This window comes from Budorcas taxicolor, chromosome X, assembly GCF_023091745.1.
Source record: "Budorcas taxicolor isolate Tak-1 chromosome X, Takin1.1, whole genome shotgun sequence".
Lineage (NCBI taxonomy): Eukaryota > Metazoa > Chordata > Mammalia > Artiodactyla > Bovidae > Budorcas > Budorcas taxicolor.
In genome coordinates, this window is record NC_068935.1 from 61,662,547 (window position 1) to 61,680,472 (window position 17,926).

Consider the following 17,926-nt stretch of genomic DNA (forward strand, 5'->3'; position numbering starts at 1 on the left):
TGAGCGACTTCACTTTCACTTTCTGTAGCTTTGGGGGTTGTAGACCTGCAGTGATATCCTAGGGGTCGCCTCAGCCACTTGCTTCATCCAATGCTCTGCTCTTTTGCCCCGCCAGCCTGTGTCACCCCAGCTGAGTGCTGTGATGGAGGACATGTACACCAATGGGCCTGCTGCCCTGGGGAGCCCGGCCCAGACTCAGGGCCAGGAGGCCCGGAAGGTGCGGCTCATCCAGTTCGAGAAGGTCACCGAGGAGCCCATGGTAACCCTTGTTTTTTGCCACCATCACCCCCCAACCTCCACCCCATGCCTCCGCCTCAGAGCGGGCTTCCTGGTCCCTTCCAGTGGTTGACGCCCCAGGTGGTGGAGACAGAAAGCCTTTCTCCCAAGAAATCACTTTCAGATGTCTTAAAGATCAGCTCAGCCTGGAGATGGAAACAGCAACCAACTCCAGTATTCCTGCCTGGAAATGTCCATGGACAAAGAGGAGCCTGGCAGGCTACAGTCCGCTGGTTTACAGGACTGAGCATGCACACATGAGGGTGGAGGGTTGGTAGCAATAAACTGATAGAACTAAAACAAACAAAACAAGATCAGCTCAGAAATAGCTCACAGTCAAGCATGCTATGGCTTTGTCTGTCTTCCAGGGAATCACGCTGAAGCTGAACGAGAAGCAGTCATGTACGGTGGCCAGAATTCTCCATGGGGGCATGGTCCACAGACAAGGTATAGGTCCAGCCTTCTTCTATACTTTGTGACACGACTGTATTTCCTGTTAGGTAACAGTTGAGCAATTACTATATGCAACCCCTTTCATTCGCCTCTGAATACATAGCAGTGAAGCAAAGAGACCATCTCTGCCTTCTGGGGGTACCAGTTAAACTGAGAAAATAGGGAATTCCCTGGCACATCAGTATTTAGGACTCAGTATTCTCACGGCCGTGGGCCCTAGTTCAATCCCTGGTCAGGGAACTAAGATTCCGTTAGCTAAACAGCATGGCCAGAAAAAAAAAAAAAAAAAAACAACTAAGCAAATAGACATTAATACGTATTTCAGTAACTGCTGTATCTCCTTCATGGGAAGCAGCCATCAATTTGCAGATGCATCCTTTAGTAAAAACACTTTTCTTTGTATCTAGGGGAGTGCAGGTAAGATAACCACTCTTCACAGAGAATCACATAGATTCTAAACAGTGATTAACTTGACCACTTGGTAGTGTTTGGAGGTTTTAGCTTAACAGCAGAAAAACATCAAGCTTGCTGGTGACTTCAGAGTGCCAAATTCTTCACTTTCTGGTTTCTTTGAGTGTGTATAGCTGTTATCAGAAGCTCCAGAGATCAGGGGCACTCTAGTTCCAGGACATTTTGAGGATCAGGTAACTTTTATTCTTCACTTGGAGTCCTGAAGTCAAGGCAGAAGACATAGTCAGCTTCCCAGTGCTGGTCCTCATAGGACCCAGAGGGCCATCAATAGAATATTCCAGTCTCTTGTGGTCGAATACTTCCAACCCTGTGTGTTTTGTTTTACACAATCTATTGTATCATGTGCTACAAATCACAGTTTCTTTCCTGCAGTGTTTTGACTCCTATTGACAGCTCTTGTCTGAACCTGTGTTCTTTTGATGGTAGGCTCACTTCACGTTGGGGACGAGATCCTAGAAATCAACGGCACAAACGTGACTAATCACTCGGTAGATCAGCTGCAGAAGGCGATGGTGGGTATCCACTCTGCCCTTGTCTTGGTGAACTGTGGATCGGAATTGCTGTCCACGTACCACATTTTTCTGTGGAAGTGTTTATACCTCATTGAAGGGCCTCTTATCACTCAAGAAATGACAACTCTCTGTTTTCATTTAGTAAACTTCTAAAACAAGGCAGATGACCCAGAGTGTCTAGAAAGAGCTCTGTACTGAGTGCCAGAAGTCCTCAGTCTTTAACGGCAGCCCTGAATCCCATTCTTCTTTACTCCAGCCCTGTGATTTGGAGCAAAATTCACTTCTCTAAGTCATCTGTAACACGAAGATGCTAGTAATCACTATTCTTCTGTTATAGATTTCTTACAGAGAGCAATTGGACTAATAGATGAAACGTCAAAAAGACAGAATGATCTCTGTTCATTTCCAAGACAAACCAGTCAATATCACAGTAATCCAAGTCTATGACCCAACCACTAAAGCTTAAGAAGCTGAAGTTGAATGGTTCCCTGAAATCCTAAAGGACATTCTAGAACTAAAACCCCAAAAGATGTCCTTTTCATTATAGGGGACTGGAATGCAAAAGTAGGAAGTCAGGAGACACCTAGAGTAACAGGCAAATTTGGCCTTGGAATATGGAATGAAGCAGGGCAAAGGCTAACAGAACTTTGCTGAGAGAATGCACTGGTCATAGCAAACACCCTCCAACACAGGAGAAGACTCTACATATGGACATCACCAGATGGTCAATACCAAAATCAGATTGATTATATTCTTTGTAGCCAGAGATGGAAAAGCTCTATACAGTCAGCAAAAGCTAGACTGGGAGCTGACTGTGGCTCAAATCATGAACTCCTTATTGCCAAATTCAAACTTAAATTGGAGAAAGTAGGGGAAAACACTAGACCATTCAGGTATGACCTAAATGAAATCCCTTACAATTATATAGTGGAAGTGACAAATAGATTCAAGGGATTAGATCTGATAGACAGAGTGCCTGATGAACTATGGACAGAGGTTCATGACATTGTACAGGTGGCAGTGATCAAGACCATCCCCAAGAAAAAGAAATGCAAAAAAGCGAGATGTTGTCTGAGGAGGCTTTACAAATAGCTGAGAAAAGAAGAGAGGCAAAAGGCAAAGGTGAAAAGGAAAGATATACCATCTAAATGCAGAGTTCCAAAGAATAGAAAGAAGAGATAAGAAAGCCATCCTCAGTGATCAATGCAAAGAAATAGAGGAAAATAATAGAATGGGAAAGACTAGAGATCTGTTCAAGAAACTTAGAGATACCAAGGGAACATTTCATGCAAAGATGGGCACAATAAAGGACAGGAATGGTGTGGACCTAACAGAAGCAGAAGATGTTAAGAAGAGCTGGCAAGAATACACAGAAGAGCTATACCAAAAAGATCTTCTGACACAGATAATCACGATGATGTGATCACTCACCTAAAGCCAGCCATCCTGGAATGCAAAGCCAAGAGGGCCTTAGGAAGCATCACTACGAACAAAGCTACTGGAGGTGATGGAATTCCAGTTGAGCTATTTAAAATCCTGAAAGATGATGCTGTGAAAGTGCTGCACCCAATATGCCAGCAAATTTGGCAAACTCAACAGTGGCCACAGGACTGGAAAAGGTCAGTTTTCATTCCAATCCCAAAGGGCAATGCCAAAGAATGTTGAAACTACTGCACAATTGCACTCATCTCACACACTAGCAAAGTAATGCTCAAAATTCTCCAAGCCAGGCTTCAGCAGTACCTGATTCGTGAACTTCCAAATGTTTTAGAAGAGGCAGAGGAGCCAGAGATCACATTACCAACATCTGTTGGATCATAGAAAAAGCAAGAGAGTTCTAGAAAAACATCTACTGCTGTCAAAGCCTTTGACTGTGTAGATCACCACAAACTGGAAAATTCTTCAAGAGATGGGAATATCAGACCACCTGACCACGCCTCCTGAGAAATCTGAATGCAGGTCAAGAAGCGACAGTTAGAACTGGACATGGAACAACAGAGTGGTTCCAAATTGGGGAAGAATTTCGTCAAGGCTGTATATTGTCACCCTGCTTATTTAATTTACATGCATAGTACATCATGAGACATGCCAGGCTGGATAAACACAAGCTGGAATCAAGATTGCCAGGAGAAATATCAATAACTTCAGACATGCAGATGCCACCACCCTTACGGCAGAAAGTGAAGAGGAAGTAAAGAGCCTCTTGATGAAAGTGAGACAGGAGAGTGAAAAACCTGGCTTAAAACTCAACGTTCAAAAAACTAAGATCAAGGCATCCGGTCCCATAACTTCATGCCAAATACATGGGGAAACAATGGAAACAGTGAAAGACTTTGTTTTGGGGGGCTCCAAAATCACTGCAGATGGTGACTGCAGCCATGAAATTCAAAGACATTTGCTCCTTGGAAGAAAAGCTATCACCAACCTAGACAGCATATTAAAAACAGACATCACTTTGCCATCAAAGGTCCATCTAGTCAAGGCTCTGGTTTTTCCAGTAGTCATGTATGGATGTGAGAGTTGGACCACAAAGAAAGCTGAGCACCAAAGAATTTATGCTTTTGAACTGTGGTGTTGGAGAAGACTCTTGAGAGTCCCTTGGACTGCAAGGAGATCCAACCAGTCCATCCTATACGAAATCAGTTCTGAATATTCATTGAAAGGACTGATGCTGAAACTCCAATACTTGGGCCATCTGATGTGAAGAACTGACTCATTTGAAAAACCCTGATTCTGGGAAAGATTGAAGGCAGGAGGAGAACGGGACTACAGAAGAAGAGATGGTTGGATAGCATCATCGACTTGATGGACATGAGTTTGAGCATGCTCTGGGAGTTGGCAATGGACAGAGAAGCCTGTCCTGCTGAACTCCATGGGGTCGCAAAGATTCGGACATGACTGAGCGACTGAACTGAACTGAGATGAGACATTGAACGTGCCCTCTAGATTCAGTTGTGCTGGGTGTTTGCCCCTCCAGATTCTTCACCATGGTTCTTCAGCCTTGCACACAATGGAGACTATTCCTGTAAGCAAAGCAGGGAAAATCACATGGAGTAGTTGGGTGTCATTGGCCATGGCTAGTAGGAAGCACCCCTCAGGCACTTAGCATGGGAATGAAGCAGAGAATAGAAACTCGAAAACAAGTGTGGTTTGAACCAGAAATGAAAAAACTGAACATTGCCAGAATTACATGTTAACATTCCTTTTAAATTTCTGCCAGTCTGACAGGTGCAAAGTACTTCATGGTTGCTTTATTTTTCTAATTTTATTCCCAGAGCCAAAGTTGAGCACTTTTTAAGAGCTCATTGGCTATATGCTTTTCCTTCTTGTATCTTTTTTCCCTGTTGTCTATCGGGTTGGTTATCTATTTATAACAGAGTTTCAGTGAGCCTGATTGTTAGTTGCTCAGTCGTGTCCAACTCTTTGTGATCCCATGCAATGTAACCCACCAGGCTCCTCCGTCCATGGACTTCTCCAGGCAAGAACACTGGAGTGGGTTGCCATTTCCTTCTCCAGGGGATCTTCCTAACCCAAGGACCGAACCTGGGTCTCCAGCATTGCAGGCAGACTCTTTACCATCTGAGCCACCAGGGAAGCCCATATAACAAAGTTTAGAAGCACTTGAAATATTGGTTATTAACTGTCTGCCTATTATATGCACAATAATATGTTTCCAGTAAGTAAGTCAGTGTTAGTCACTCAGTCGTGCCTGATTCTTTGCGACCCCATGGACTGCAGCCCACCAGGCTCCTCTGTCCGTGAGATTTTCCAGGCAAGGATACTGGAATGGGTTGCCATGTCCTTCTCTAGGGGATCTTCCCAACCCAGGGATGGAGCCCAGGTCTCCTGCACTGCAGGCAGATTCTTTATCGACTGAGCTGCGAGGGAAGCCCATTATGTTTCCAAGTGTATTGTATATGGTATCTTTTGCCACATGACACAAATTAACTTTTACATAGTTGATTATATTTATACAAATCAAAAAGAAGTGTAAATTTTGAATATTCATATATTTGAAACAGTTGTTCCAAGACTAAGGGATACAGCCTTGCTGTGGGCTCAGAAAAAAACCTGTGCATCACATTCTGTTGAGAAGAAATGATTAAGGCCAAGTGCAGAGGATCGTGTTCTGTGCAGGGTATACTGAGGATATGAGTCAGCTACTCGTGCTGGTGAGCGTGAAACACTCCAGCCAGGGTCCTGGCAGGAGATAGGTGACCCACTCCAAAAGGTGGATAAGATGCTGAATGAAGGGGTTGTTTACAGAGGGGAAGGCCTAAAGATAGAGGGGAACAAAAATCCCTGATGGCTGGGAAAGATTGAAGGCATGGGGAGAAGGGGACAACAGAGGATGAGATGATTGGATGGCATCCCCGACTCAGTGGACCTGAGTTTGAGTAAACTAAGGACAGGGTTATGGACAGGGAAGCCTGGCGTGGTGCAGTCCATGGGGTCACAAAGAGTCACACACGACTGGGCAACTCAATAACAACAACAATTACTACTGCACGGGTCTGGGGCACATGCTTTGGGTATTTGCATCAGGATCCAGGTCACGTCCACACACTGCAGTTGACGGATACATCTTTTAAGACTCTTTGAATCCTTCTGTTTTCTGATCTGATCTTTGTGGAAGAAACTTGGTTGTTGGTCCCATAGAGTTTCTCCTAGTGAGAGTGGAATGTCTATAGAAAAGTAAGTTGAGGATAGCTCTGAAAGTGTTCTTACCATTTGATTCCACATTTCTCTCATGGGGTTCTAGTCTGTAGAAATCAAATGCAAATATATAAGGACATATGTTGAAGGGGGTCTCTGGCAGCAGGTTGTAAGAAAGAAAGAAAGTGAAGTTGCTCAGTTGTGTCCAACTCTTTGCGAGCCCCTGGACTGTAGCCCACCTGGCTCCTCCATCCATGGAATTTTCTAGGTAAGAGTACTGGAATGGGTGGCCATTGCCTTCTCCAGGGTATCTTCCTGACCCAGGGATCGAACCTGGGTCTCCCACATTGCGGGCAGGCGCTTTACTGTCTGAGCCACCAGGGAAGCGCAGGTTGTAGAAGAAAAAACAAAAACTGGTGACAATGGACACGCCTACTAATGGGGATGGTGGCTGAGGCCACCATCACACAAGGGATGTAACTGAGCCATCAGAGAGAGTGAATAAAGTCTTCATATATTGACCTGGAAGCAAGTTGTTGAGTCATGCTTATAGTATAATCCCATTTTGTTAAAAACAACAAAAATGCATAAATATGAATACGTGTATAAATATCTGTACATGTTTGTATTGTATAGAAAAGTGTGGACATATGTGTTCATTGTAGGGGTTCATTTTAAGTACTTCTGGGGATCTTTTGGGGTCACCAGTGAAGAGGAGGAACAATCATTAGCCTTTGGTTCATGTTGTTATGCTGGTTTATGGGACGAAGAAAGTGTTCTGCTACGTTTCAAAGTGCAATGATGGCTATTGGGGGAAAAAAAGAAACCTCATGGGCCTTTGGGAGGGGCCCATGACTTCATGAGACCCCCAGTCAGCCAAGTTCATTTTACTTAACAGTTATTTCATGTTTCTTTTTTTAATAGAAAGAAACCAAAGGAATGATCTCATTGAAAGTAATTCCCAACCAGCAAAATCGGCTTCCAGCACTGCAAGTAGGTGGCAGCATTTTCTCTGTTGCGATGACTGCAGGATTCAGACCCACGGTGTTCTCAGAATTTGATTGAATGATGTGATTCTAATCAGTGGAGTTGCCTAGTACTCTCTGAGCCAAATTGACACAAATTGACTGGCAGGCCTTTGCTGCGTATCCTGCATGTGAGAGCAAAGGCCCATCCCCTGATTCTGCAACCCCCCTTCACATACGGCGCATCATGGCTTAGGAGGGAAATCGCTTGGGCAGGGCCCTGGCAGATGAACTTTGACAAAAATCACTGAAGTTTCTGTTCCAGGTTACTTAATGTGTGATGGTATAATTTTCTTGTCAAGTAAACTTTTTAAGATTGAAGTTTTGGTATACATGAGCACATAGACAACAAAGTACACAAATCCTAAGTATAAAACCAGATGAATTTTCACAAACTTAACACACCCATGTGACCAGCACCCTGAGAGTCCCCATCCCCATTTCCAGTCCGCCAACCCTGACTTCTGACTCCAGAGATGAGTTTTGCCCCTTTTGGGAATTTGTGTAAATTGACTCACACAGTACGAATTCTTTAGTGTCTCGTTTTGTTCACTGGGTGTGAAGTCTGTGCTGTAGCAACTGATGATTCCTTCTTTTTTTTGTCTGAATTATTTTTATTTTTTAAAAATTTTAATTGGAGACTAATTACTTTACAATATTGTGGTGATTTTTGCCATACATTCGCATGCATCAGCCATGGGTGTACATGTGATTCCTTCTTATTCACTTCTCATGAACATGCTCTTGAGGGCCTTCTGCAATTGCAGCTTTTTGGTTCTTACAAAAAAACAAAAAACAGTGCTGCCATGAACCTCATTGTATCTGAGTTTCAGTGCATTTCTGACGAGTTGTGGAGCATGTTCAACTGTAGTGATGTTGCCCAACTGTTTTCCAAGGTAGCTGTACCATTTTCCGTTCCCAGCTTCCAGTTCCAGCTCCACTGCATCCTCGCTGAGAATTCTCTGGCATTTTCCCCCTTCCTTTTGGCCATTGTGTTGGTGGTGTTAAAATTTGCTCTCTGCTTGGAAGTGGCGTCTTCTCTCGTTTTTTAGTCGGCCTGAATTTCATAAATCTTCAGAGAACAGTGTCGCCTCTCTTGATCCTTTCAACTCTATTTTTCTGTTTCATTGCTTTCTGCTCCTTCCTGCTTTCTTTATTTCTTTGGGTTGGATTTACATCCCGATCTTCCTATCCGAGATAGCTGGTATTAAGTTCTGACCTAATAGCTTCTTCCAGTCATTTTTTGCTTCCATGTATAAAGAAATACTAAATTTCAAGCATAGTAGGTGTTGTTTTTATTTGATAATTTGATAATCAAACATTTTATTTGCTTGATTTGTTTTGATTTGCTTTGATTTGAAATGATCATCTCATTTTATGTGATATCAGCAGCAAGACTTGGGGCATGTTCATAAAGTAGCTGCTTTGTACTCCAGGACGGACAGCTGAGTCCCAGTAACCACACACCATCTTTGCCTCCCTGCTGTCTACGCAGTGCAGACCCTGCTTATTTACAGCCAAACTTTCCACTAATGCAGCATCCCTCGCCTGCTTTTTCAGATGTTCATGCGTGCGCAGTTCGACTATGATCCCAGAAAGGACAACCTAATCCCTTGCAAGGAGGCGGGACTGAAGTTCATCACGGGGGACATCATCCAGATCATCAACAAGGATGACAGCAACTGGTGGCAGGGCCGGGTGGAAGGCTCATCCCAGGGGTCAGCGGGCCTGATCCCCTCCCCTGAGCTGCAGGAATGGTGAGCTACTGATGGACGAGGACCCACGCCCACCACAGAGAACTGCCCAGCTTCCACAATCTGTCATGCCGTGTATCCTTTCTGTTGCTCAATGGGGCCAACCTCCCAGTTTTCCTAGTACAATGGGCAGGGGGCAGGGGCAATGATGCCCTTATGAGCTTGACTGGCTGTTTTATGGCTAAAGGAGCCTGATTAGTTCTCCCTGCATCCACGGATCTCTGCGGCCACAAATGCTTTCCCTCAGCTTACAAAGCAGGCCATGGCATTGGGACTCAATCCCGCCTCCCCCAGCACCCTTCTGAGCCATGATCTTCTGAGTCCTGCAGAAAAAATGAAAGTGAAGTCACTCAGTCGTGTCTGACTCTTTGTGACCCCATGGACTGTAGCCCACCAGGTTCCTCTGTCCAGGGGATTCTCCAGGCAAGAGGACTGGAGTGGGTGGCCATTGTCTTCTCCAGAGGATCTTTCTGACCCAGGGATCGAACCTGGGTCTCCCACACTGTAGGCAGACTCTGAGCGCTGCTGAGAACAGTCAAATTTTAAGGATGTGTCCATTGTGCACATTTGTGGTACATAGGAAAGGTTATCCCTGTGCCCAAGTTGGATTGCCATCCCTATCAAAACACCCGTAACATTTTTCACCAATGTAGAACAATCCTGAAACTTATTTGGAACCGCACACACACACACACACACAAACAAACCCTGAGTTTCCAATGCAATCTTAAGAAAAAAGAACAAAGCTGGAGTTAGCACATTTCTTGACTTCAGAATATACTACAAAGCTACAGTTGTCAAAAGAGCATAGTCCTACACCGCTATATTTAAAATGGATAACCAACAAGGGCCTACTGTATAGTACATTGAACTCTGCTCAATGTCATGTGGCAGCCTAGATGGGAGGGGAGTTTGGGGGAGAATGGATACATGTATATGGATGGCTGAGTCCCTTTGCTGTTCACCTGAAACTATCACAATATTGTTAATTGGCTATACCCCGATGCAAAATAAAAAGTTTAAAAAATAGCATAGTAGTGGCACAAGAACAGACACACAGACCAATGGAATGGAACAGAGAGCCCAGAAATAAACACATGTACTTAACATCAATTAACTTATGACAGAGGAGGCAAGAATATGCAAAGGAGGAAAGACAGTATCTTCCATAAGTGGTGCTAGGAAAGCTGGACAACTACATTTACTTTACAAAATAAAATTAGAATATTTTTTCACACCATTTACAAAAAGAAAAGGGATTAAAGACTGAAGTGTTAGACTAGAAAGTATAAAACCCCAAGAAAAACTGGCTGCACCGTGTGGCTTGCAGGATCTTAGTTGCTCAACCATGCATTGAACCCACACTCTTGACAGTGAAAATGCAGACCTCTAAGCACTGCACTGCCAGGGGATTTGCTATATTCCATTTAAAGTTATAAAATAACGGCCGTATGTCCCTATACTATATAATACATCCTTGTAGCTTATTTATTTTATGCATAGCAGTTTTTATATTGATAACTCTTAATCCTCTACGCCTATATTGCCCCTCCCTCTTCTTTTTCCTCAGTGGTAACCACGAGTTTTTCCTCCATATCTGTGAGTCTGTTTGTTTTGTCTTATTCATTCATTCGTTTTATATTTTAGATTTCACGTACAAGTGATAACTTAAAGTTTTGTTTTTCTCTGAGTTTTCACTAAGCCTAATACTCTCTAGGCCCATCCATGTTATTGTAATTGGCAGCGTTTCATTCTTTTTATTAATGGCTGAGTAATATTCCTCTGTGTGTGTATGCTCACATGTGCATATGCACATGTTACATCTTCATCCGTTCATCTGTTGGCGGACATATAGGTTGTTTCCACGTCTTGGCTATTGTAAATAATGCCTTGAGAGAAAGGGCCGGAGGCAGATGGTTCTAGGGGTTTCATGTAGAGGGACCTCACAGGCAAGTGACCCAGGGCTTTTGCACCAAGAAGCCACCGATGTCCTCTGTTGTATCTTCCCTCCAGGCGAGTGGCGAGTGGGGCCCACTCTGCTCCAAGTGAGGCCCCTAGCTGCAGCCCCTTTGGGAAAAAGAAGAAGTACAAAGACAAGTACCTGGCGAAGCACAGCGCAAGTACGCTCCCCGACTCGCCGCTGCTCCTGGTCTCCTATGACCACATCCCTCTGCCTGGCTCCACACAGTCAGGGCATGTGGGAGGAAGGCTGCTCATCACACTTTCCCCCTAGGGATCCACCCTGACCGCCTTCCAGACCTTTCTCAATACATCAGCCGACATCAGTATGACCCAGTGCAGGGTTCGAGCCACCTCAGACAGCGGCCTGTTTTCCTGAACTAACTCTGACTGTGTTCTTTACCTGCTGTGGGCACAAGCAGATTGTAGATAAGAAAGGAAGAATCATCCATGACTGAGCTACTGTCTGTTAAATGCCTCCTTCCTGCGGGGAGCATGTTCGAGAAATACAGGAGCAAATCGCAGGACCTGAAAGCACCTACCAAGTCAGGAGTCTCCATGGAGCCACAGAGGGCAGTTGTGTGACATGGGAGGCAGCAGGATCAGAGTCAGGATGACACTCACGTCCCCTGAGACAAAGGCCAGTACAGGCGGTACTGGGGAGATGATGGTGGTAGGGCAGATAGCTGGGGCCAAAAGCTTACAGAAAATCTGAGTGCAAAGAACTGACCGACAGCTGTGTTGAGTTTCAGTGGCAGGGGGTTGGGAAAACCAAGACATAGACCCCAAGGAGGGGCACCCACCATCAAGGGTCAGTCCCACCCGCAGTTGTCCCCACCAGTGTTCGAGCCTGTCTGGCTGATCTCAGTCTGCCCTGTTTGCCCAGCTCTGGGATGACCTTGGTTTGCTTTTCTTTGTCCCTAGTTTTTGACCAGTTGGATGTTGTTTCCTACGAGGAAGTGGTTCGGCTGCCCGCGTTCAAGAGGAAGACCCTGGTTCTCATTGGTATCTTCTTGTTGCTTTGCTGCTGGACACGACATTTCTGTTTGTGTTCCCCTGCCTGCAGGATGTACCCTACCTCCATTGCCTCCCTGCCTGGAGCATGTAACCTACCTCCATGCCTTCTCCCTACTCTCTTCCTCCAAAAAAAGTAGGGGGCAGTGAGGAAGAAAAGGAAGCAAGAAGTTGGGTGTCTTGGGCCTCCATATGGAGCAGATTTAAGAGTTTACTGTGTCCTTACCAGGACTCACCTTGGTTCATGTTGCTAGAGAGGGTAAACCTGATACAGTTTTCAGCAACTAATTCTTTTAGGTGATTTATCTGTCTGGCCAGCAGTAGGGATGCTCTAGGCCTATGCTTGCATTCTCCAGAAAAGGATTCAGGGCTCTTTGAAGTGGAGCAAGTCCTCCCTGTCTCTAGAAGGAAAAGGTTAGTTGGTTAGAGGATCTGTTTAAACTTGCAGGAAAAGTCTGTTCCATTCATTTGGGGGGAATCTAGGAAGGCAAATAGCCTTCAGAAAGAAACCGAAAATGCCCTGTGGTAGCCAGCTCCTATATACAAACGACAGCTGTGTTCTGAATTGTCATCAGGACACCAGGCCCTGAAACCCTTGATCCTCCTGACCCCAGCCCTTCAGAAGCCCATGCACTTTGCTTTGACCTGTCACTGATCGTGGGCTCTGAGAGTTGAAAACCCACGTGTTAGTCCTCTTTCTAGCCCTGTCTTTGTCTCTGGGGAAAGAAATGGAAGCATTGATCTGTATGCCTGTCTCTGTCCATGCAGGAGCCAGCGGGGTGGGCCGCAGCCACATCAAGAGTGCCCTGCTCAGCCAGAACCCGGACAAGTTTGCATACCCTGCCCCGTGTGAGTAGCTCAGGGGCCTGAGGGCCATGGTTCCAGAGTGGTCTGTCATTTTGTGTTTTTTTTTTTTTTTTCCTTCTTGGCCATGCCACGTAGCTGGGGATATCCCAATCTCCCTGGCCAGGGACTGAACCCATGCTTTAGCAGCAAAGACATAGAGCCCTAACCACTAGATGGCCAGGGAAGTCCCTTCTTTGTGATTTTTTCCCCCAAACATTTGATGATCAAAAGAAAAGATCATTTGGAAAGGTACAAATTTGCCCCTAGAGTTGCTGCAACTAACAAAGTAGTCATGCTGTTGGTCTGCATAAGGGACATAGTGGCACTTAGGGTCATTCAGTAACTTAAAATGCAAACTGAGTTCACAAGAGTGGGTGAAAGTAAGAAGAAGTTGGGTCAAAGAAGGGAGACTTTCAGTGCGCTTCCCAGAAATCCAGACTATATATAGCCTGCAGATCGATTTTATTTTTTAAATTTTTTCACAACACTGCATGGAACGTGGGATCTTAGTTCCCTGACTAGGGTTCAAGCTTGTGCCCCAGCCTGCATTGGAGGGTGGAGTCTTAACCACTGGACTGCCTGTGAAGTCTCTGCAGATCTGCTCTGCAAAGATTTCCAGCTTCTGTGTCCCTGGGGTTGGTGTTGGAGAGAGAGGCAACTTTATGACTGCAGGAGGATGGGCGCTCACTCTGGAGCATTTAAACGTGTTCCTGGCCCACTTCATTTTCTTGAGTCAGGCCCTGAGGATCCTAATAAGAAGGTGAAGTCGCTCAGTCATATCTGACTTGGCGACCCCCATGGACTGTAGCCCACCCGGCTTCTCCAGCCATGGAATTTTCTAAGCAAGAGTACTGGAGTGAGTGGCCCTTGCCTTCTCCAGGGGATCTTCCAGACCCAGGGATCAAACCCAGGTCTCCCATTTTGTGGGCAGATGCTGTACCGTCTGAGACACCAGGGAAGCCCTTAGAAGATTCCCTGAATCAGAAGCCCCTGCACTAAAGGCAGCTGGGGTGGCAGTGGCGACACCAGGGTCTGTGCCCCCGGGAGCCACGGAGGGGGGCCCCCGAGTGGCTCAGGGATTGATCGGGGTTCTCGGGGTGCAGATACGACACGGCCAGCCAGGAAGAGCGAAGAAGATGGCAAGGAATATCACTTCATCTCCACGGAGGAGATGACGCGGAGCATCTCTGCCAATGAGTTCTTGGAGTTTGGCAGCTACCAGGGCAACATGTTTGGCACCAAGTTCGAGACCGTGCACCAGATTCACAAGCAGGGCAAGGTTGCCATCCTGGACATCGAGCCTCAGGTGGGTCAGTGGGGGAGGCCGGAGCAGATGAGAGCATGGTGCTGAAGAGCACAGCTCAGGGGGACCTGCAGGATGTGCACCCCGGCTTCACGGGCTGTCACTGGGGTCACCAGGAGGAAGAGCTGGACCAGCCATGCCGGAGACAGTCCTGGCCTTGGCGAGGCCCTAAGATGCTGATTGCCAGGGGTCTGCTGTGACCGCTGACTCTTTTTCCCCTCTCTTCTCCCTCCCTCTACTCCGTTTTTTTTCCCCAGACCCTGAAGATCGTTCGGACAGCAGAACTTTCACCTTTCATTGTGTTCATTGCACCCACTGACCAAGGCATTCAGGTGGGAATGTAGGGTCTGTGCAGGGGGGCGGGATACCCGACATATGGTTGGCAGGGTGCTAGCAGAGCTCAACGTCTTAGCTGCTGTTGTCTTCCTGCCCTTGAGGCCAAGAAGACAGAGCACATGCATCCAGTCTGTTCAGTTCAGTTGCTCAGTCGTGTCTGACCCTTTGCGACCCCATGGACCACAGCACGCCAAGCCTCCCTGTCCATCACCAACTCCCAGAGTCTACCCAAACTCCTGTCCATCGAGTTGGTGATGCCATCTAACCATCTCATCCTCTGTTGTCCCCTTCTCCTTCCACCTTCAGTCTTTCCCAGCATCAGGGTCTTTTCTAGTGAGTCAGCTCCTCGCATCAGGTGGCCAAAGTTTTGGAGTTTCTGTTCAATGGGGAGTTGTTAACCCACTAGCCAGGCCGTTGTTCCAGAAGCACAGAGATGGATGGTGGGCTTAAGAGGGGCAAATGTGGGGGACAGGGACCCTGGACATATGTGGCCCTAGGCCCACAGGGGTCGTGCTGTGGGGAGGGGGGACCATGTAGGGAAGCCTCCTGGGTCCCTAGAGCCAACGAGCTCCAAACCCCGCTGCAGACACTTTGCTTTTCACTGAACGCATCTGTGGAGACCTTCCTGGGCCTTTCTCAGGAGCTGTGGTCTCCCATCATGTGGATTTAGCTGAATTATTTAGTTCTCTAGGTATTCCCTAGCGGCTCAGATGGTAAAGCGTCTGCCCACAATGAGGGAGACCCGGGTTCGATTGCTGGGTCAGGAAGATCCCCTGGTGAAGGCAATGGCCACCCACTCCAGTACTCTTGCCTAGAAACTTCCATGGATGGAGGAGCCTGGTGGGCTACAGTCCACGGGGTCACAAAGAGTCGGATACGAGTGAGTGACTTCACTGTAGTTCCCTCACTGCCTTCTTGACGGCTATTTAGGTTTAAAACTTTTAATAGCATCAATATGACAATCCATGATTCTGTGCGTGTGCCTCCCATGTACAAATCTGTCTGTGGGAAGATTGCAGGCGGCGTCGTGTTGGGAATTTTGGATGTGGCGGGGGAGTTGCCCCCGTTTCAGGAGCATGTCCTGCACTTTCATCTTTGGAGTCTGCTGAATGGGGAAGTGGAATCTCATTGAACTTGGGTGTTTGACTGGAAGTGGTAAAGCATCTTGTCTAGACTCCCAAGGGCCAGGTCTGTCTGTTTTTCTCTGAACTACCTGGTCAGCTCCTGAGCTTATTTTTGTTCAGTCACTGGCCTTATTAATTTCTGGGAACTCTGTGTGAGGGTCATTAGCCCTTAATAGTATCAGTTGCGCCCCCCCCCCCCTCAATTTGGCCTTTTAGTGTTTATTGGGCTTCCCTGGTGGCTCAGCTGGGAAAGAATCTGCCCACAATGCAGGAAACCTGGGTTCGATCCCTGGGTTGGGAAGATCCCCTGGAGAAGGGAAAGGCTACCCACTCCAGTATTCTGGCCTGGAGAATTCCATGGACTGTATAGTCCATGGGGTCGCCAAGAGTCGGACATGACTGAGCGACTTGCACTTTGCCTTTCACTTTCATGTTTATTGCTACTGAGACATCTTCAGGGAGCACTTCTGCATACCCCAGCCCATTAACATTCTCAGGCAAGGGCTTCAGGGTTTTAGGTGGTTTTTTTTTTTTTTCAGTGAATGAAAGTCACTCAGTCGTGTCCAGCTCTTTGCAATCCCGTGCACTGTAGCTCACCAGGCTACTCCGTCCATGGGATTTCCCAGGCAAGAATACTGGAGTGGGTTGTCATTTCCTTCTCCAGGGGATCTTCCTGATCCAAGGATTGAACCAGGGTCTCCTGCATTGCAGGCAGATTCTTTACCACGTGATCACGTGATTCAAAGTTGGGTGGCGGGCACGGCGATCAAGGCCTCCACTTGAACCGCTCTGAACCTCCCAGGCAGGGCACACGCAGCCTGCTCCATCCATGGGCCTCTACCTTCTCTCCTCCACAGACGGACGCCCTGCAGCAGCTGCAGAAGGACTCAGAGGCCATCCGCATCCATTATGCGCACTACTTTGACCTCTCGCTGGTCAATAACAGCGTTGAGGAAACCCTGAAGACATTGCAAGAAGCATTTGACCAGGCGTGCCGTTCCCCACAGTGGGTGCCTGTCTCCTGGGTTTACTAAGCTTTGCACCATAGTGGGGAGTGACTGGGGGCCCCTGTTCAGCCTTTGGAAGTCCACCCCGCCTTGCTGTTTTAAGACCACAGGCTCACTAGCTTTGTGTCAGCTTCTAGCTCTCTACAAGTCTCCTCCTCATGAGGCCGGTGGGTGTCGTCTTCTTCACATTTCTGAAGGGCTGGGCTGATTTCCTGACGGAGCAGGATTTTCAAAGTATCCCTGCACACTGAGGGCCAGAAGCACTCGGCCAAGGCAGCTGCTGATCACAGCTAGTGCCCACAGGGAAGAAAAGCAATGGACCCCCTGGCCCCCTGAAGCCTGCACCCCGTTTACCTTTGGTCACACTAGGCATTTCATGTGTCTTTAAAGACAGCATTTGTCACTGCGACTTTCTACCCTGCCAAATCAAACAGCTGTGCAATAGGATGGGTCTGCTCTAGGGAAACCCTCAAAAGCAATAAAAGTATTGCTGTGTTAAAATGCTAGTGAGCTTGTGCCTTTTAACTTTCTGGTTCCCAGCTGCGCCCCAAGCCCCTGGGGTGTGGAGATGCCGCTCCCGTGTTCTGAAGTCTCTCTCAAGCTTGCGACGACCTTAAGCCTAGAGGTCAGGCTCAACTGGATTTCTGGGCGCAGGTGGCGGTGTCTACGTGCACATGAACACGTGTGTGGTGTAGAAAGACACACTGGGAGCCAAAGTGTAAAGGGACTGACTCTACATTCTGTTCCGGGGAGGGGGGTTGGCAGGGGGAGCGTGCTCTGAACTGCTTTGCTTTCATTTGCTTTGGACTTGATTTTGATACACCTACCAGATGTTTTTTTTTTCCTCCTGAAAGCTACTCCCTTTTAGCTTTCTCTTGCATTCTGGACACCCAGACCAACTGCCCGGGTGAAGGTAACATCCCCAGAATAAACTCCTCCATTGGCTCTCAGGAACCCAGGTGCAGCTGTACCCTTAAGACTTACATGACGCTGGTGTCCATGTACAGGAACCTGAGAGTGTCCTACCCTGGATGGAAACCCACCATGAACGCTTCCTGGAGGCATTATGTCCTGGCATGCCTAGGGCAGGGGAAAGCCAGCCTTGGGCTGGCGTGTCCAGGTGGCTCTCAAGGGTCCCGGGCAGTGGAGGCCACCAGAAACCATCACTGGGAACGTGGCCCTGACCCTTG

General features: G+C 47.1%; 1 protein-coding gene across 1 annotated transcript in view; it reads left to right on the plus strand.

Moving 5' to 3' along the window:
* The window catches only part of MPP1 (MAGUK p55 scaffold protein 1), a 32,065-nt gene extending 14,830 nt beyond the window's left edge, over nt 1-17,235 (plus strand). The window contains exons 2-12 of the mRNA XM_052663684.1: nt 116-259; nt 645-723; nt 1,627-1,712; nt 7,293-7,361; nt 8,954-9,150; nt 11,161-11,267; nt 12,031-12,111; nt 12,889-12,969; nt 14,070-14,272; nt 14,527-14,601; nt 16,587-17,235. Coding sequence (XP_052519644.1) covers nt 116-259; nt 645-723; nt 1,627-1,712; nt 7,293-7,361; nt 8,954-9,150; nt 11,161-11,267; nt 12,031-12,111; nt 12,889-12,969; nt 14,070-14,272; nt 14,527-14,601; nt 16,587-16,763 — 1,299 coding nt within the window. The 3' untranslated portion in view covers nt 16,764-17,235. The remainder of the gene's footprint in view (nt 1-115; nt 260-644; nt 724-1,626; nt 1,713-7,292; nt 7,362-8,953; nt 9,151-11,160; nt 11,268-12,030; nt 12,112-12,888; nt 12,970-14,069; nt 14,273-14,526; nt 14,602-16,586) is intronic.
* Nucleotides 17,236-17,926: the final 691 nt, after the last annotated feature.